Here is a 20,810-nt window from a genome sequence, read left to right on the forward strand (position 1 = left end):
TTACCGCTGGGCACTTGAGTCTAAGCCCTCTCATTTCCTCCACGTCTGTCCCTCGAGGTTGGGAAATGGTTACTCAAAGTTGGGAAGCGCCCACGTGGCGACCCAGAGTGCCCACTAGGAGACACTGAGGTCGGGGCTGGGTGCCCAGAGTGGGCAGCAACCCACGCAGGCCTCCGCTCGCACCTGCGCCCCGGTGCCCAGCCGCGCCGCTTCCTGCCCCGCGCGTGGGGCGTCACGTGACCGGGCCTGGGCGGAGCCCGGCGGGCGGGCGGGGATCACCTGAACAAGGCAGTCATGTGAGCGGGGCGGGGGAGGGGGCGGTGCCGGGCGGTGGTCACGTGACGCGGTTCCGGGGCCGCTGCAGCCGCCGCCGAGCCCAGCCGAGCCGCGCGCCCCTCGGGCTCCTGCTCCGCGCCCGCTCCTCTCGCACTCCTTTCCGTCTCCGCCCTGGCGGCGCAACCATGTCCCGGGCGCGGCCCCAGGCAGCTGCGCGCCGCTAGCCCTGCGTTCGCCTCGCAGCCCGGGCCCGGAGAGATGGGGGCCGCCGCCGGCGGGAGCGCCCACCTGGGGCCCGCGCCCGCCGCTCGCCCGCCGCGCTCCCTGCTCCTGTTGCAGCTGCTGCTGCTCGTCTGGGCCCCGGGGGCCGCGCGGGCCCAGGGCGCCGAGTTTCCCGAGCTGTGCAGGTGGGTGGCCCGCCCGGGCGCAGGCTTCGCTCGCGGTGCCCCGGGCGCGCGGCGGGGCTGGGTAGGGGGCGGGGGCGCTTGGGGGAGGGGCTGGGGTCCCGGAGTCGCCCCTAGTCCTGGCTTGGGTCCTCTGGTCCTCGAGGGAAAGTTGCCCGCATGGTGGTGAAGGAGGAAAAGACAGAGGGAGGGGTCGTGCGCGCGGGCGGGGGCGCGGGGGGCGCGCCGTCCTGGCGCTGGTCTGGGGGGCGGGGGGCCCTGCTTGTCCACTTGTGGCTGTCACTAAGTCCGGGGCTGCTTTGTGTGCGAGCGGCGGGCCGCCACCACCCGACCGGGTGACACACTGCGGGCACCCTCACGCCCAGCGCCTGCCCTCTCACAGCGGAGCGCCTGCGAAAGTTGGAGGACGCAGGAACTACAGCTTTGCTTTGTTCCCACTCCACGTTTTCTCAAAGTTCCACCAGCGGGCCTTGGAGGGGCCCCTAAGTGTGGAAAGGCTCACCCGCACAAATGGCCCCGAAGTTGGGGTTTTGGTTTCAATTGCTGATTGAGTTGCTCCATATGGGTTTTTCATTTTATCTTTAAGTAGCTTTTCTGCAGAAGACGACTCTCCCTTTTTTTTTTTGATGGGGGACTGGGAGGTGGTCATCTTGTATTGTCTTCCAAGACTTCACCCTTCACTTTTCCAAGCCTCACTTCCTGTCTAGTTGCTCACATGATGTCATTGTCTCGTATGGATTATTCTAGTGGAGTCTTTTGCTCTGGGAACCATGATTGTACAATCGCTAGTCCTGTCGAGGTCTTTTCGTGTCCTGCGATGGCGAGGAGTCCCGGGGCTGGGGAACTGTCAATGCCGACTATTTTCAGACCAACCTTCTCTAGAAGGACAGTTTAGGATGATGGAAAAATCCAGCTTTTATTTATTTTTTAAAACTTTGGTAAAAAGGAAGAAGGATGAAAAAGTTCAGTAAGACTAATGAACAGTCCCCAGTTGCCTCTGGCACTAGCAAGTTACTTCTCAGAATGAAGTTGAGCTCACTTTTAGCTGAACTTTTAGTTTGTGGGGTTCTTATTCTTCCCTTGTATCATAAGAGATGGTCTTATTAGTACCCCCACCTTCAGAACTTGCAGAAATTATTATCCTACGGAGAGTGAGGCTGAGCTCACAGTAGAAACTCTTTGGAAAGACCCATATTCTTTTCCCTTTTTTGGAAGGGGAGAGGATAGCGCAGGAGTGAGAGTTTACTGCACATTAGTTTATAGGCCAGTTGGCTGCTCTAAGATACATCGTTACTCAAGTAATGAGCACGACAGGGAGAAAAGGGCGGCAGGCTGGCTGCAGCAGACATTGAAAGGAGGAAGTTTTGGAATAATGGCTGCTGCGCCCAACCATATCTCTAAGAAATTAACCCAACCGGCCTAGTGGTTTTGAAGTCTTGGTCTTGTTCGCAAATTGGATTTATTTCTTAATTGTTAAAGTCAAAGTGGCCACGTGGGCCGACCCTTACTGCATGGCTGCGGCTGGAGGCAGCCCTTATTTTTGCATTAGGTTGGTGATTGCAGTGTCTCTAACCTTCGGTCGTTAACTTTATCACCAGGTGGAACACAGTCTTTCAGGGTAGTAGAAAATGGCCTTTGTCTCGTTAAATACTTCTCCCTACTGTCATATGTGGGCATAATTTAGCAAATGCTAGCGTGCTTTGAAGGGTGATACGCCTGGGTAGTGTGATACACGTGCCCTCTGCGGTCTGAGAATATCTTTAAAGTTGGCGTGTTTACTTTTCCTTAGGACAGCAAAGCCCCCAGTCAGTTCACAGGGCTTGCACACATTTCTTCCCCCTCGTCTGTTACTGTTCTGGTTTCACATTGAGACTTCTCCAGAGCCATATGTGAGCTCTCCTTTCTACCCAATACCTGCCAAGTGAAGTTCTTCCTATTTGTTCTCGTTTTAAATGGATACTTTGGCCTAAATACTTGAGACTTTTTTTTTTTTGGTAGGGGGAAGTGTGTAAAAAAACCCCAAAAATCTGTGTGTTTTTTTGAGATAACACTGGCCAACAGTTCTTTAACTTGAGCACATATTTGAAGAGTGGGAATGTGAACTGATCATTTTTTAATCCAGTATGAAAAGTTCTATGAAGTATCACCAAAGCAGGATGTGTTAAGCTGCCTTTTTATTCCATCGCTAAGTGTCCATTTGGCTGAAATGTAAACAGCTCACCCAGGTCTCCATGGTGAGTGTGAAAAGTAGCCTTCACGAATGTCACGGTTGGTGCAGCTGGTCTATGGCGGCTGTCCCCAATAGACTGATTGTCCCCAATAGACTCAGGGTCACACTCCAATTGTTTGTACACTGGTCGTTTGTAATGTGGGACCTATTTTTCCGCTGAAGTTGTCTCACTCATTGTGGTTTGGTGCCCAGGGCAGTCCCCAGGAACCCGTCATCCAAGACACATGTTTGGAGTGCCCAGACACTGTCTGGCTTTAACTAGAGCCCTAGTAGTACATTCTCAAGGCCTCTAAAACGTGGAGGTGGATTTCCAGGGACACCACCCCTCCTCAGGGGTTTTTCATCTGCTATCTCATAGTACCAACGGAAGTCCCAGCCTGCCTCTGGGGTGCCTGCGGGTGGGGGGCAAAGCTTTGGGGCCAGCTGTGGCCCTGACTGCTCTTGGGGTAAGAGTTAAGAGTGGTGGGCAGGCGTGCAGTTCCTGGCACCGTCAGTCGTCGGGAGAAACTGTTCCAGCAGCAGCGTGAACCCTTTTCGTGCACGTGGAGAGAACAGGCCTCTCTGCTGCGTGTGCACTGAAAGGCTGGGACCACACAAGCACGATTCCCAGGATCCCCAGGGTAGTCTTTCTAGCTCTACGTGGCACTTATTTCAAGTGCTTGTTCTCTGGAGTGTCTCAGTCATGTTTTCTAAGCCGAGCCAGGTGAGGGCCCCGTGCTGTGGGGGAAGTCGGCGACTCTTCCTTCCTCAGCCATTGCTCGGGAGGTGGTGCTGGCAGAACGGCCTTGTTTCCCAGGCCAGGCCGACCGGCTGGGACGGGCACATACAGAAGTCCTGAGGCCGAAGGACTGAGGAATTTCTGAGGGGCTGAGGGGCTGGACCAGCGAGCGGAGTGGGGGGTGGAGGGGGGCAGAGGTCAGGCCACTGGAAGTCACCAAAAGTGACCAAAATGCCCTCTGCTTGTCAGCAGCTTTACTCATTACGGTGTGAGTCACACTTTCTAAAATGCTATCTTACATGTATAATAGGGTGAGCTTTCCCCCTTTATTTAGCTGTTAACATCCTTAATGAGTGAGGTCTTAGCAGTTTGTACTAGTTATAAAATAATGCATTGGCTTAATTTAAGTAGTTAAGTACTTTAAAATTTATTCAGAACCAGTTTCCCCCCAATTGTTTGGGTATAAATCCTGGAAGTTTTTTATTATATCGAGGACAGGAGGAGAATGAAGCCAGCTGGGAGCTGAGGTTGGGTTAGTTGTTGTCTCTAGGTTTTTCTTTCCCTTGCGATTTTTCCGAAGGAATAATGCTTATATGCGTAATTTGGGCCACATGTTAAACCTGGACCACATCCATTTGTGTGTGGACATTTCTTGCAACAATAAGTGTGTAGAAGCCCAAGATTGTTAATTATTGGTACGTTAGATCTCATGCATTACTTCTTAGAACAGCTTCCTGACAAATTCCCAGGCATTGAATTCCTGATGGGGCTGTTTTATCAGTGTTTCACAGAGGGATTTCTAAAAGATGGATTGGTAATGGGGTTTTCCACAGTAATCCCAAACCAATGTTTTCTAGTGTAAAGTGGGAACATTTTATTACTGAAGGGGAAGAGAAACCAAGAATATAGAAGCAGTATTCGAAAATGTAGCTGCTTATAGTAAAAATCAGGTATAGTGTACTATGTACTTTTGCCTAAAAACTTGTAAAACTACTTTTTAACATTGATTACAATATTTTTGCTTGGAGAACAAGCAGGATAAGTGAGTTCCAGTATTTTATTAAATGACACTGTTGAATGTGAATTGATTTGAGGGAAAACCTTGAGGAAGGAAGAGCAATTACTGGCCTATTTGCAGCTACTTTGCCTCACAGTTGGATGAAACTGGTGATGTTGGAGATTATAGATTTGTATTTGGCATACACGAGCAAGAAGTGCTTGACGATCCTTTAGATGTTTGGTTCATCGGTGAGAGAAGAAAAGCATTTCCCATGTAGAGCAGAAATCAGCAAATTATGGCCCGTGTAGTTTTTGTATGGCCCATGAGGTAAGATTGGTTTTTCATTTTTCAGTGGTGGAGAAAAAAGTCAAAAGAAGAGTAATATTTTATGCTATGTGAAAATGATACGAAATTGAAACCTCCAATATCCACAAATAGTTCTATCAGAAGACACCAAAAAAAAAAAAAAAAAAAAAGGACCGGGTTGAGAAAAATAATTCAGATGGTCTCATCTTTATTTTGTTGAGGGCATGTGAAAGTGTATTGTGCTGGGCACAGAGAGTGCAACAGGGTCCTAGAAGTGCCACCCATGGCAGATAGTAGCTCATTACTTTGTAGGTACTGTTCTTTTTATTTTCCTCCTCTTTGTTGTCTGAGGAACGGAGACTTCTGGATTATGCCCTCACTGATCATGGGTGGTGTTTGAGGAGGTAGAGGAAGCTGAGGTTGGATGTACTCACGGTCCTTTGTGTTTTCCTCATAGCTGACTCAAGACCAGTGAGGGAGAAAGGCCTGAATTTATGTTAATAGCGTCTCCTCACCTTTAATCCTGGCAAGGTGACACAGGATTCATTTATTCTCCAAGTAGTTCTTAAGCATTTCAGAAGCAGAGGGGAAAACTGGGAGGGGCCAGAGGTGGAATGGCGACACCACAGATGGAATGTCACACTGGGATCCCAGAAGACTGCTGGCCACCACTGCTGTCCCCGGAGACGGAACAGCCATGAGCCCTCCACCCCTTGTTTTTGTTAACTCTAAATAATGTCATCTTAGTTTTGATTTTCTCTTTGATCCAAGAGTAATCTAGATGTTACTAGTTTTTGGCTGTTATGAATAAAGTTGTTGTGAATATTGGTGTCTAACATTTTGTGTGGACATATTTATTTCTTTTTGGGGGGGACGGAAGGAAGATGCCAGAAAGGTGAGTGAATGTTTAAGTTTGTAGGAGCTGTCAAACGATTCAGAAGTGGTTGTCCATTTTACATTCCCACCAGCGAGAGTTCCAGTTGTTCCACATCCTGTTAACACTTGCTCTTATCAGTCTTTTGAATTCTGGCCATTCTAGTGGGTTTGCAGTGATATCTTCGTGTGATTTTAATGGTCATGTCCCTGCCGAGTCATGATGTTGAACATCTTTTCTTTGTTGGGACGCCTGGTTCTGGACGTCTTTCATGTGCTTATTGATCATTTGGCTATCTTTTGCAGAGTCGGTTAAAAACAATCTTTTGTCCCCATCCCTTAAAAAAATGTTTAGGGGTCATCTTATTGCATTTTAAGAATTCTTTATGTATCCTGGCACAAGTCCTTTCTTAGTTTTAGGTATGCGTGATATGTGTTATGACTATTTTTGCCCAGTCTTCGGCTTGCCTTTTTGTTTTCTTAATATCTCCTTTGAAGAGCAGATGTTTTTAAATTTTGATGAACTTCAATTTATCTTTTTTGGTTTGTTTTTAACGGTTTGTGCTTTTTGTAGCCTAAGAAATCTTTGCCTACCCCAAGGTTTCTTAACCTCAGCACTATTACCATTTGGGCAGGACAGTTCTTTGTTGCGGGGCTGTCCTGTGCGTTGTGCAGTTAAGCAGCAGGCCTAGCTCAACATCAGGCTCTACCCACCTGATGCCGGAAGTACCCCGCCCCCACACACACCCAGCTGTAACACACAAAAATGTCTTCACACATTTTAAATGACTCACGGGTGGTGGGGGGGCAAAATTACTTCTGTTTGACACCACTGGTCTACTGTAGCATAAAACAGATTTCCTCCTGTGATTGTTTCTAGAAGTTTTATAGTTTGAACTTTATGTTTCGCCCTGTGATCAATTTTTTGAGTTAATTTTTAAGTGTGATGTGAGGAAAGGGTGAAAGTTTCTTTGTTTAAATTAATATATCTAGTTCTGTTTACTAATGTAGGATGCTTGCAGCTGTTTTCAAGTGAGATTGGGCTGTAATTTTCTTCGCTGTGCTATTCTTGGCTGAGTTAGTATCAAGCATATGTTTGCTTTGTGGTAGCTTTTATAGTATTTTATATGCTGTGGAACCGTTTTTATACAGGATTGACATTTTTCTTAAATTTTGGTAGAACTCGCCAGTTAAAACCATCAGGGCCTGGTGCCTTTGTGGAGGTAGAAGGCAGTGAAGGAGGAGTTTTGATTATGGATTCAGTTTTATCTACTTTGTTTGGCTTTCCTGCTTTTTTCTTGAGCCAGTTTTGGTAATCAGTATTTTCCTAGAAAATTGTCCTAATTTTAATGACGTGTTCATATATAAATATGTGGCAAGGTAGCTACTCTTATACTTTTTGAAAATACTCTTTGTATCTGTAGGTATATTAAAAAAATCCTGATGTTTATTTGTGCACATTTTCCACCTTAATCAAATTCAGTGGAGATCTACCTTTTTTATTTAGTCTTTTCCAAAGAACTAGCATTTTGTTCACCATCTCTGTCACCATTTATTTTTGATTGTATTAATTTCTGCTGTCTATTAGTAACTTCTACCTCATTTTTCCTTTCCTAGTTTGAGTTGAAAGTGTAGATGTTTTATTTTAAGTCATTTTACATGATTAAGAGATGAATTTAAAACTGTATGTTTCTTTGTCCTGAGGACCATATTATTTGTAGGTTTTGATACAGTTTTAAATCCTTCAATTCGAAATATTTCCTTCTTGGACCTAAAAGTTCTAACTATTTCAACTTCCTGGACTCACTAATTTTTTTAATAATCTTCCCTCCGTCCTTCCCACCCCACCCCGGGTAAATGTATTTTTTCCATCATTGTGGCTGGTAAATGTGGTAGAATTTGACATTTCCCTGTGGCCTAGCACCTAGTCAGGTTGAGAGTGTTGGGAAAAAATGTTCTCATTTTTCATCAGTTGTGCTGTTCAGCTTTCCTTTATTGTTAACTTATTATTTGTCCTGCTTGATTTGCCTTTTATACTTTGTATCTGGCTGCCCCTTTGGACAGGGCGCCAGAAGAATGTCTTTGTGTCCTGTCTCCCAGCTTAGCAATTCTGTTGTTTATAAACCCTTCAACCTTTCTGTTGTGTTTTTTTAATTTCGACAAGGTCTCTAATTGACGCATACTCATAGCCGCCTGTTGTTTCTTCATGGATGCCCCTCGGAAGATGCTGTAAAGTTTTGCTTGGTTGCTGTCTTCATGCTCCTTCCGGAGGCCCAGTTTCTTTGTTGGAGTTTCTCATCTCGTTTTCATGGTGTTGGTGCCGTTATGGCCACTGGTGATTCCCGAGTGTGCTCGTTGCAGTAAGGCTCCCTTGGAACATTTGTTGCCTCTCTGTGCAGCTGTGTGGAGTCGGGCTGGAAGCAGTTGTTGGAGCTTGGCTCTAAATTGTTTCTGGGGAGGCAGGGGGATGGGCAGGGCGTTCCTCTCGCTGGTGTGTCTTTGTGGCTGGCCTTCCAGCCTTAGGTGCTTTTCCGCCCCCACCCCCGACCCCAAGTATGACCCCCAGCCTGTTCCTGCCAGGACACAGCTGCTCAGCCCCTGTTGATTGCGCTTGGCAGAGTGCAGTGTGTTCCGCCTGCAGCTGGAGACGAGCTGCATTATTGAGTTGGCTGTGGCAGATCACTTCTTTTCTCTGGATCTCACTTTCCTCCTCAAGAGAGGTGGGAGTGGAGGGAAGTCGCTGTGCTGGTTTTGAATCCGGACTCCGCCCTTCGCTCGTTGTGAGGCCTCAGGCAACTTAGTGACCCTCTGAGGGCTTGATTTTCTTCTGTGTCCAATAATGTTTTTAGGATTAGTATGAGAATTAGACTGCGGGTTAGGTGGCTGGACTATCCTCATTGTTCATAAATGGTGGGGGCGGCAGCGAGTGCTTTTTCTCTGTAAGTTGGGGTGCTGCATTGTTAGATCAGTGATGGTTTTAGCCTGTTACTCTGTACCCAGGTTCCCGTTAGCGCTTTCGGGCTTCTCCTTCAACCAGAGAACGTTTCTTCTTTATCTGATGCATTGACACTCCACATAGGAATCCTTTGGAGAAAGCAATGTTTCCCTCGTTTAAAAAAGTTATGAAACCACGGGACTCTGTGATTCTTGGGGTTCATTTTGCATCCAAAGTTCTGTGGTTCTGAGGTATGCATCCTTCAGGATTCCTTAAGTTGTGAGTAGCAGAAAGCCCAACTCAAGTTCCCCTAAACAAGGAGGAGTTTGAGGATAGGAGGTGTGGGGTTTGGGCGGGTGCCAGGGGCCGTATGTCAGGGCCGGCCCCAGGCCCTTTCCTGCAGTTTTCTTGGCTTCGTCCTCCTTCCTGTTGTGGCTGCGGCACTTCTGTCGGAGTCAGAAAGTCCCAGCCGGCTCAGCATGGGCGTCAGTGGTCAGAAGGGGCTCCTGCCCTCACTTAGACCTCACTGGGCTTTCTTGGAAGGAGGGAAGGGGATGGGTGCGGGGTTCTGGGGCATCTGTAGTAGGTGGGAATGGGAATGAGAATGCAAGACGTGATGATGTGAAAGCACTTCGTGAGCTCCACTTTGCTGTACAACTTAAAAAAGCAGCAGCTGCTGGTGAGGTTTTTGAGGTGCCCAGAGCGACACGTCATATGCCTATTTTTGTATTTGTGTTAACTGGTACAGGGGCGGGTCCGAGAGAATCCTCCACACTGGGGGAAATCCCGGGCCCTGAGACTTGCCCTTCAGATCAGCTAAGGAACTCTGGTGGGTTTCCCTTTTCCTTTTGTGTGCTTAGATTCCTGGGGCGGCCAGCCTTCAGAAACACAAGGAGGGCAGCTTGCTCAGGGCCAGGGAGCAGATTCCTAAAAGTATTTCTGTTCATGGGCCCTGGAGAGTTGGAGGAAATCAGAGATTGTGAAAGTAGCAATCTCAGTTTAGTTTTAGGACGTGGAGAGGGAAGACCAAGCAACGTGGAAACAGTGAAAAGTGGCTTTTGCAATTCAGTTGCTGGTGGGCGGCCTGGGAGGAAAGTTTAGGTGCTATCTTTCAGTCAGAGCCTTTGTGCTCTGATGCTGCAAATATTCTTCACACACATGTGTGCGGAGTGCACGTGGAGAGCTCGGCCAGGAGGCCACTGACCACTGGATTTTGATTTAAAGTTATTTTGTTGTAGGTTATCGCTACTCTAAAATCAGTTATATGTTGCAGAACGCTGTTGTGTACTATGACATTCGGTGTTCTTTGCCCCTGGCGTATACACAGAAACCCAAACCACTGGAGTGGAAGCGCTAAAGGAGTGGGTTCCTAGAAGTGACAAGGGTGCGTCTCCACTGAGTCACCCTTAGGTACCTCAGGCTCCACCCTGTGCTGTCTGCTGCAGAAATGTTGCCACAAAGTGAGAAGTCAGCCCGCCTCTCTCTCCTGTCTTTTTATAGTTGGTCCCTTACACGGGGCAGTGGGAGTTGCTGGCTTTGATTGACGTTGTGAGGCAGGAGGAGGGGCGGTGGGGTGGGCTGCTCTCTACGTGGAGTGCGTGATCCCAAGGCTGTTTTGTAAAATGACATTACAGTAGAGACCGTGAAGGATGTGAGGGTGTGAACTGTGCCCCTAATGGTGGGGGTGCTCTGGCAAGGAGCATGGCTGACATGGTTGGGAAGTGGCTCAGGGGGCTGTTGTGGCTGGAGCAGCATGAGTGACCGAGAGAATGGAAGGAGAGGGCTGGACAGCAGGCAGAGAATGAGCTGGGGGCCCGGGCGCGTAGGCCATTGTAAGGACTCTGGCTTTTATTCTGAGAGAGGTGAGAGACCTGAGAGGATGTTGCGCCTCGGAGGGATATAGGGCCTCGGAGGGATATAGGGTCAGGGTGGCCCGAGGGGGAGGCTGGGATTTTTGGTAGCCAGGTAAGAAATGATAATAGGTTGGGTCAGGGTTGTAGCAATGGATGTAGTGAGAAGTAGGTGGATTGTGGAGCTGAGAGAATCTGCTGATAATTGGTTATAGGATGTGAGGAGAGAAAGAAGGGAAAGGATGACTCTTAGATTTTTGGTTAGTGCAATTGAAAGAATGGAGTTGCCATTTTCAGAGATGGGGAGGGCTGCGGGAAAGGCCCCTGTAGGGGAAGGAGAAGGCGTTTGGCTTGGCCATCTCAATGTTGAGATGCCTGCTAGACATCTGAATGGGGAGATCGAGTGGGCAGGTAGACCTGTGCCTTTGGGTTTAGGGTTGTGCTGTGGGCTGGGGACATCTGGGCGCTGCCATTGTGTAGATGGAAATCCACTGCTGAAGTGCTGAGGGAGTGATGGAAGCAAAGCCTGAGGTACTCAGTTCTTAGAGGTCTCCCAGATGACTGGAACCAGCAGAGGATGAGAGTCAAGAGAGTGGTGTCCCAGAAGAGGAGACTGGTCAGCGTGTCATGCTGCGCATCGAGTAACATGAAGACCGAGCATTGACTGGTAGATTTTGCATGAGGAAGTCTTTGGTGGTGATGATGGGGATTTTGGTGGAGAGGTGGCTGAAAGTCTGGCTGGATTCGAGGGAGAGTGAGGGGACAGGAGGACATGAGATGGAGACAGTGGGTCTGGACCACCCGTATGAGGACTTTGCTGTCAAAGGCTTCAGAGACATGGGTGGATGGCGGGTCAGCGGAGAGTGCTGGAAACAGTGGGATAGATTACAAAAGGTTTGTGTGCCGAGGAGAATGCTCTAGCACAGAGAGAAAAATCGGTGATCCAGGGAGGAAGGAGAGGAGGAAGGAGAAGAGAGGAAACAGAAAGTTTGCGGGAGTGCTGTCCTCAAACGGGAGCAGGGCACAGGTACAGGGTGAGCCTCAGCAACGGGAGGGAAGGCAGAGCGTGTGAGGACGATGCAAGTATGTTGGCAGACTTGGTGGACACGTTCAGTTTCCTCAGTGGACTAGGAAGCCAGATCTCCGCTGAGGGTAGTCTTTTCTCTGCAGGCTGTGTTTAAGTTGGTGAGCGGACGTATAGGTGCTCAATGAATGTTCCTCTTGTTCTTCTTGAAAGCCTTTAAGGATTAGATGAGATAATGCTATTCCTTTTAAAGGAACGCGTACTGGTGATGCCTGACGTGGCACGACAGGAGTGTGCTGTGTGTGTTTCCTTTTCCCAGTGGGGTGTTGGGTGTTGCTGAGCCCCGCGCGCCAGTCTGACATTTGACCCAGCACCTTCAAAGCAGGCCTTTCTCCTGCGTCACCTAGTGAAGAGGCCTCCTGAGCACCATGAATTAACCAGCTAAGTTGACTGCCCAGAAATTAGGAAGGCAGACCTTCCCTTGTCGTTTGAGCTCTGAAGGAGGGATACTGCATCTGGAAGAGATTTCTGGGCCGACTAGGGGACTGAGCGTTAAAGTTTGAATTCTCTGCCGTGGGCCGAGTTGAATTTCAAGGTAGCTGAGACATCCATATAATTAAGAAGGAGGTTTAACCTACAATCTAACCCATCTTTATGTATGTGAGGAACAAAGTATGAGAATCTCCAGATAATTACTCCTATGTAAAAAAAATCCTTACAGAGCAGGGTTTAGAGTTGAAATACTGGCGTGTGTCCTGGTACCATAGAGTTGATTTGAGCAAAAGTGCAGCTGGCATAGCAGAGGGTGGACAGGCTGCCGGTCCATTTTGGTATCTTTATGTTGTGGAGGAGCCCGAGCCAGTTGACTAAGAAGTACACACCTTGCAATGCAATGAAACCTCTTTAGGAAGAGTGTGTCCTGCCTGTCCTTTTGCCTCTGCTCCTGTCAGAAGTTTTAGGCTCAGGAGGCTTCTGTTCTGGTGGCAGCTGGTGGCTACGTGGTACAGGCTTGGGGTAGGCTCAGTGTGGCTGTCGTGTCCTGAGAGGTCCCAGGAGGCTGTGTGTGTGTGTGTGTGTGACCTGAGCCCCCGAGCCTGCTGGGGGCTGTGTATGGGTCTGGTCTTTGTTTTGTGCTCCATCAGTTCTGTGGAGATGTCCCAAGATAAGGGCTGCCGCTCTCCCTTTCCCTTTCCTCTCCGCTTCCTTGCCAGTGTCACGTGACATTCCTTTAGGAGGCCCCAAACCAACATTTTTTGTAAATTAGATTTTTAGCATCCTGAATCCTTCTGTTGATCCAGATGAAAGCCTTCAATCATAGTCTCTCAAAAGCTCTACGTTCCCAGTCTCTGTTTTCCTCCCAGTGAACCTGGCGGTGGCTCGCTTTTGTAGACGAGGAAGTTGGGGCTCAGAGAGATTAAACATGACCCACACAGCTGGTTAGGGTGGGGCAGGAGTCAGGGCCAAGTCTGTGGGCTCTTCCCACTGTTGCCACACGCCTTTCAGAGTGACACTCACCTCCCTCTTTCACATGACGTCTGTTAGTCACTCATGATGTTGGTTTTAAAGCTTTGCTGGGCCCCTATTGCACCCCCCCTTCCCCCCGCCCATGCTGTGGTGCTGACCTAGAGCCTTGCTTCCAGCCGGGTCCCTCTCTACCCACTGGCTTCCTGCTCCCAGCTCCTGTGGAACTTCCCGGGAAACACAAGGACTGTCTGGCACTTCCTTGCATCCCCCACCCCGCAGGCGCCATATCTTTATCCACAGCTTTGTGGGTTGGTTAGAATAGGAAGTGAAGTACTTCCTATATAAGCTTTGGCCATGCTGTGTCAAACTCATGTGTCCCCTGGCCTTCAGATCAGGGTGCCGATTATCATGCCGAATCAGGTTTTTCTTTTAGTGTCAGCAGCAGAAAGCTGTTGGACAACAGTGGTGACATTCTGCTGCAAATGTCCATTTTGTAAATTCTACCTCTTTCCATGCCCTCCTTTCCTCCTGTCCCCTCCTTCCCTCAACCCCCTTCTTAGTTTAGGAGCCTGTTCCAGATTTTTGAAGCTTACTGGGCTGGATGTATGAGCTGAGAAACTCTCTGATCGTGATAAGGGGCAGTAATGAGCCAAACGATTTCCTGAATATTCTGTTAAAGGGCTTGGATGCAGGCCAAAGTATGAAAATCTTTTTTGATGTTCAGGTTGGAAAGACTTTGCATTCCCCTCGTCCCCCAAATTTTAGATTTGCTGCGCACTCTAGATTGAGAAAAACATTCCTCTGGCCAGTGACCACGGTATGTGAATTTAGCTTGTGTTTCTCCAACTGGGTGTTGTTTTTTTTTTTTTAAGGAAACCAAATTACAGAGTCACAATGCTTAATTTTATCACGGATCCCATTGTGCTTCGATCCTGTTTTATATACCGATAATTCTAGGCCAGTAATAAAATGTTTAATAGCTGCATGACCATTACCGTAACCCCGAGACTCACAGGGGATGAGGGAACTAAGATATAGTTCAGAAGTGTAGCTGTGTGGCTGTACATGGGGCACGGAGAGAATGAGAGTTCATGGAGCTGTTCTGTGTGGGAGGAAAGGAACTCAGTTTTCTAAGATGTTTTTTCTTTAGGGGGTTGGGCATAGCATACATTTTATAATTGAATTTTATATACTTTATTTTAGATGTTTGCTGTTTTTAAAATGCAAGAACCCCAAATTATATTTTACAAGGCGTTACAGTTTTGCAGGTACTCAGTGATGACATGTATGAAAACTTGAGAGGCACCCCACGAACACACTCATGTCAAATAGTTAAAAAATGTTGTCCAGTTGTAGCCCTCTGGCCTTTTCTTTTGAATTTTCTCTTGCTTTTGGACAGGCATGTAAACCTCCGTGAGTGGAGATGGCTCTGCCTTCCTCTTCATGAAACTTTCTGAACTCTGGGCTGTTGTGTTGGCCAGCTAGGTCTGCTTCTTCAGTGCTGCTCCTAGCTGGGTTCAGTCTTGACCAGATGGGTTCTAAACGTGGCATTTGCTGGAGCAGTACTGGGAAAGTCAGAATGCCTTCCTGTCTCTGGGTCGGTTGACAGTGCGCTACTTGTGTGCTTCCCTCTAGTTGGTAATCTGCCAACACCTTTCAGGATATTATGAAATTTAAACCAGATGAGGTTAAAATGGAACCTCTGTGCCACCGAACAGACTCAGACTGAGTGCAGTAGTCCGCGATCGTTTCGGCAGAGGCAGTGGGATTACAGTGAGGGGCAGACAGTCTGAAGCTTTCTTTAAGGGACGGACCCAGCCTGTGTGCTCAGCATGCATGGTGAAATTAAGTGTCCGTGTCGAGGGCGTATTTCAGCCACAGAATTCACTTGAAAATCAGATCTGTCAAAGGGATTTGCTTGGGTGTGACTTCTGTTGCGCTCCCGGTCCCTGCTGGGTCTGACGGTTGGATGGCGGGCAGTTTCTCAGTTACCCATCACACTACTCCTGGACTCTCGGTTGGGGTTTTTACTCAGCTCTCTGCTGAGCTAAGTGCTCGTTTTAAAGGAAAGTGAATCTGAGACGAGGAAAACAGTAGAGATACGTTCCTTCTTAGAGGAATCCTCAACCAGCGTGGGGACAGAGTGAGGCAAGGGCAGTCAGTGGGAAGGAGGGGGCTGAGGGAATCGCTGTTCTTTCTATGGAAACCAGTTGAACGAGGGAAGAGAGGTTGCAGAAGGTGGTGCCTCTGGTGTTTGGCAATTCAGACGGCAAAAGAGAAAGCAGAACTGGACCGGGTTGTGGGGGTGGGGGTGGCAGAAAGAGCAGCAGAAGTTTAAAATGGGGGGAAGAACTTGAGCGAGGAAACGTGTCTGATCGTTGATCAGCGTGACATGGTACCGCCTGGATCTTCAAAAAGTTCTCAGCTTTTCCTCAAGGGCTAAACTCAAATGGACTCACTCTGGAAATCTCTACACAGTACAGAATCTGTCATTTTAATAGCATTTATTATGACAATATTGAAACTCTAAAGTTTTGTGGACTGTTTTGCCAGTTTCAGTGTTGTAATTGAAACTGAATATTTCCTGAAAAGTTAAAAAAACTTTTAAGAATTGAAAATAAGTGCCGCCGTTTACTGTAGTGGTTAAGCATTTGCCCTTGGGGCCCAGATGGACCTGGGGGCTTGATCCTTCTGAGCCTTGGACTCTCTGCCTCCAAAGCTGAGGAATTCGGGAGAGTTGAATCCTGTTGGCAAGCACTTGGGTGGCTTTGCTCGGGATATGTTACGCCTGTGGCGAGTGTTGTGCTGTGATGGTTCTTCGGCCACTCCACCCATCAGTAAACATTGATTCTGTGCCTGCTGGTCATCATTCAGGGAGGCAGGGCAGTTACTGTCCTGAGTAATTTTGCAGTGGGGTCCTTGAGAAGATCTGGCATGGAGTGGGGGGAAAGGCTAGCAGGGCCGGCATCCGAGCCGTGGGCCAGGAGAACTTAGAGTGTGTACCTGCACATCTAGCAGGTTAGCTTTGAAGTGAATTTGGATTTTTCTGAGAGTGGGAGGGGCGTACATTTTACCCTCTGGAAAATGAGGTAAAATGGCAAGGATTTTGCTTGCTTTAGCTAATTTTCAAAGCCAAGGTTCTTGCACAGATGGTTTTGTGTCCAGAAGAGCAATTCTGACTTGGAATCGGCTGCCTCCTTTGAGGATATTAACCTCATTTTTCAAGGCTGGGATAGTGGGCAGGGCTTCTGGGTGATGTTCCTGTTGACCATCTGCTTCCTTGGGCCTTTGGGGTCCTCCCTGCTCCCCCTGTTTCCCTCAGATGAGATGGAGGCTAGCCTGCAGCCTTAGTGACTTTTAGAAGACTCGACACTGAGATTGGGTGGTCGAGTTTCAAGCAAATGCCCACTGGGTTTTCATACCTATCCTACTGCAGGAGATGCTAGTCGAGCAAATATATTTACAACGTGTGTGTGTGTTTAAGACTACATTTCCACACAGCTTGCAAATATTTTTCTTCCAGAGGTTTGTTTCTTGCCAAAATTTAAAAGTTTTAATATACAGCTTAGTTTTCTCTTTGATCAAATATGTTGGTCTCATTTTTTTTTTCTGTCAGTTTTTATTCCCCTTAAGCCTCTACTTGTGTAAGCCCAAATAGCTTTGTCCGGGATATAGACTTTTTTTCTGTGAATCTCAGCAGAATGGTCTCACTTGGCTGTTGAATGAGTCATGTTGGGTTTCCTAATTTTGGCTGTACATGTTTACTTCAGGTAGAGAATTTTCTAGTGGACAAGCTTTTGGACAGAAGTTTATAATTCCTCAAAGATATCATTAAATTTAACTTTGTCTGTGATACTTTTATTGCTTCTGAAACCACTTTCTGGTTCTATAGTATGATCATTGTGCTTTTAAATGTTAACATAAATTTAAAGAATGATTTCAGCCTAGGCCATTCTGGTGGCTTGGCCTTTATCTGGCAAGGAGTCTAGAGTCAACTGGTTTCAAACACATAATTTTCTTAAATAGTGCTATCAAATGTTTGTATGACTTCCAAGTTTATTGTGAAATAGTCTTTAAAAAGTATTTAGTACCAGTGGAAGCATATCTAGATGATAATTTAATCTCACTAGGGTGTATACTAGAATACACACTAGTTTTTGGAAAATAATTCATGAATTTTCAGGTAGATTATTTCCACCAAGTGATTATTCCTGCGCTCCTCATGATACGAGGCTCTCCGCTTGGTTGGTTGTTTTAAAGCAGACAGACGTCCATCGGACTCAGAATGTCTCAAGTGTGGACAGCCTGCACATGCCTTGGTCGTGTAGTTTAGGCACATGCCATGGCCGTCTTTTAAGTGACATGACTGAGGACGTCCAGTGCTACAGGTTGGGGGTGTGAGTGGTCTTGAGGGTGCCAGGCTGGAGGGGCTGCCCTGTGGGAAGCGGTTAAATCATCCCCCTGAAATAAAGCCAGCTCTCAAGTGCTTTTGTAGGACTCTCCCTTCCTGCTCCTGTCACCACTGAGCAGTTTGATAAATCTTGACAAAGCAAATATGAACGGAGCAACGCTTTTTATTTCTAGGGACCCTAACTTCCAGGTAAGCAGGACAATATCTCTCATTTTACTGTTTTTCAACTCTTCTCTGCTCCCTAAACACATACTCTGTACGTGTACTTTATTTAAACTTCCACAAAAACAGCAGTGGATTTCTGTTTTTAAGAAAAGCATAGTATTTTAAGTATTGTATGGATTTCTTTAGAGTTGATTCCTACCAGTCACCTCATTCTAAAATGATACCTGTACATACCCGTCTCGTATGTGGAGGATTGTGAAACTCCTGAATGATGACACTGCTAAGGTATTAAATTTGATGTCTAGTATCCTGGAAGAACTTAGTCATGGCTCCTGAATAAGAGGTTAGCAGTTTCCTCAACTAACCGTAATTAATGGAAAAGTTTTACTGCGTCGTAGTCTGCAAATAAAACACTGGGTTAAAATTTTAAGGAAAAACCCACAGTGTCTTCTCTTCGAATGGCCTTCCTTTGCTTCAGATACAAAGTCAAATCTGCTTCCGTTAATCTGCAAGGCCCCGCGTGGCCATGCGTCTCCGTGTCTGACCACACCTGTCCTCAGCCACCTGCTCCAGCCACGTCACACTCCTGTCTCTTCCCCCAACGGGCTGAGTTCATTTCGGCCTCAGGACCTTGCCTTGGCCAGTCCGACTGCTGGAATATTCTTCCCACCATATCTATCCCTGGGTTGCTTCTTTTTGTCATTCAAGCCCTGGACAAATATCCTCTCTGAAGACGGCCCAGACTCATGTAGCTACGCAGTCATTTTCTGTCAAGTGAGGCAATTTCTTTTTGTCTGAGCAGCACAGGATAGTAGTTGGGATTATCCCGTGTGTTTGTTTTCCTGTTTATTTTCTCTGCTCCCCTGGAACACACACCAGGAGGGCAGCACCTTTTTTGTGTCTGTTTTGACCATTCCTGTCCTCTGTGCCTCTGCAGTTAAGTACTTAAGGATATTTGTGAAGCAAATGAATACAGGGTAGTGAAGTCACGGGAAACAGGCCTTTAATGATGACTTTCTCCTGCCTGGAAATACTTGGGTTGTTTTCTTGTGCCCTTGCACCCTCCTGCCTCTAGGAGATAGCTCTGAGGTGTTCCTCTGGAGCGGGTGGAGGAGGGTGCCTGGCATCTGCTTTCCCGCTGGCGTCACCCCACCGTGGGCCCTTCACAAGCACACCAGCCTGTTTTTCAGGTCTCTCACAGTTCGGTGGTTGTCAGAACTGCAGGGGAGCAGTCCACCACCCTGTCTGAGTGCCTTCGTGTGCGTATGTCACTGGGCTTCTTGGCAGGTGGATGTCAGACCAACGTTCAAGAGAATGCTGGGCGCCTTGCCTGCGGGCAAGCCCATTGCGGGGTTCCTGCATTGCTGGAGGGGCTCCTGGGGAGACTTCATTCGAGGCCGGAGGGGGTGTTGCCTGGAGTTTTATGCCCAGTCATCCCTGACGCCCAGTGGGAGGGCAGCCCTGGGGAGTGGACTGCTCCTTCAGTGAGAGAATGCCGTCTGTCATCCAGGTGATGCTGCTGCGGGTGGAAAGCTCCTGCAACGCCAGTGGTGACCTTGCGTCTTCCCCCAGGCCCGCCACGACTCCCGGCTAGGCTGCCTGCTGTGGGGTTCTGAGTTCATTTCTCGCCCTTCCTTTCAGCAATTCCATTGAGTTAACACAGTATCTTTGCATTTCGCAGGGAACTTTTTAGTCACGTTCCTCATTTCCTGTCCCTCCCCTGGCTGAGGAAATGGCCCCGTTTGCAAAATGGGTGAAACATTCTCCCACAGTGGAGAATTGAGAATACTTGTTTTGACAGAACTGAGAAGCCATTATTTTGTCTCAACTATGCAGATTGATTTATTAGCAATTAGTCAATAGGTACTTTGTCAGAAGTTTGAGCAGACAGTGAGTGTTAATGTATGTAAAATGCTTGTCACCGTGGGTCAACCCAAAGTAAAAGTCTGATTTTGAGTCAGATAGTCAGGCACTCATTGCACAACCTCATCTTATCAGCTCCAATCTGAACTGTAGCTGTAAAAGGTAAAACCAGAAGTAGAACTGTCTTTCATACCACAACTAGTTTTTAAATAAAATAAATAAAGTAAAAAAAAAACAAAAAAAAACACTCCTTGGACTTTTCAGCATTCCAGTGTGATCAGATCAGTTACTGTCTTATATCCATATGACTCTTGAGCAATTACTTATCTGGGTTGATATTCTTAAGTTAACGGTAGAATTTAAAAAATTTTGATCATCGCTGAGTCTTGAGGTGGCTTCAGGGCGGATTGAACCAGAGCAGGGTGGTATTTAGTGGTTTCTGCCCTGGCTTCTATTCAACTTAACATACGTAGTTGACTTCAGTATTTTTGTTTAATGAAAGTTGTGGTCCTCTTAAGCAGATGTGGCTTGAATGTAAAACGGGAGAAGTTTAATTATTGGCAGATCAGTGACAGTGACAAATTGTTTTTCCTCCTTTTTAGTTATACTTGGGAAGCTGTTGATACCCGAAATCACATGCTTTATAAAATCAACGTCTGCGGAAATGTGGGTATTGCCCAGTGTGGGACATCAAGTGCTGTTTGTGTGCACGACTTGAAGACAGACAGCTATCGTTCCGTGGGTAAGTAAATCTGTCCGTAAATTACTGGATGTGAAGAATCCCAATTTTGCAAAAAATGACTCTGTGTATATAGCTATCTACACAATTTTATTTGCTTGTAATCCAAAAGGTACGTTTTATGTTTTATAATAGTTACAAGTGGTAATAATTTCAGTGTCCACCATGAGATCAAATTAGGTTACTTCCAGCTAGTGGATACTATGTAGTCAATCATTACAAAGAATTATTTGCATTTGTGTTTAGTGATATAGAAGGATGTTTCCTATGTAGCTTTGCCTTCTCATCTCTTTCTTAAATGGTCTCTTTTCTTCTCTCTCTCCTTCACCTCATTTCCTCTAGTGTCCAGTCCCTTTCTCCCTTGTAACGTTCTGCTTTCTTCTGTGGTGGTTTGATTCTCAGGCAGCCTGTAGTCACATGGGGTCAAAGATGGCCATTGGTTTTAGGCTTACGTTAACAATTCAATAGTCCTAAGGACTGGCAGTCCCAGGGAAAAAAGTGCAAGTCCACCTTTTCTAGGGCTCATTTTATTTCCCCATATGCCCTCCTTTG

The 20,810-nt window shown here is 47.2% G+C and overlaps 1 protein-coding gene across 1 annotated transcript in view; it reads left to right on the forward strand.

Moving 5' to 3' along the window:
• The first annotated feature begins 373 nt into the window (after positions 1-373).
• Positions 374-20,810, forward strand: part of IGF2R (insulin like growth factor 2 receptor) — a 100,007-nt gene continuing 79,570 nt past the window's right edge. The window contains exons 1-2 of the mRNA XM_033097012.1: positions 374-683; positions 20,122-20,261. Of these exons, the coding sequence (XP_032952903.1) occupies positions 535-683; positions 20,122-20,261 (289 nt within the window). The 5' untranslated portion in view covers positions 374-534. The remainder of the gene's footprint in view (positions 684-20,121; positions 20,262-20,810) is intronic.

The sequence above is a fragment of the Rhinolophus ferrumequinum genome, chromosome 3 (genome assembly GCF_004115265.2).
Source record: "Rhinolophus ferrumequinum isolate MPI-CBG mRhiFer1 chromosome 3, mRhiFer1_v1.p, whole genome shotgun sequence".
In the NCBI taxonomy this organism is placed as follows: Eukaryota; Metazoa; Chordata; class Mammalia; order Chiroptera; family Rhinolophidae; genus Rhinolophus; species Rhinolophus ferrumequinum.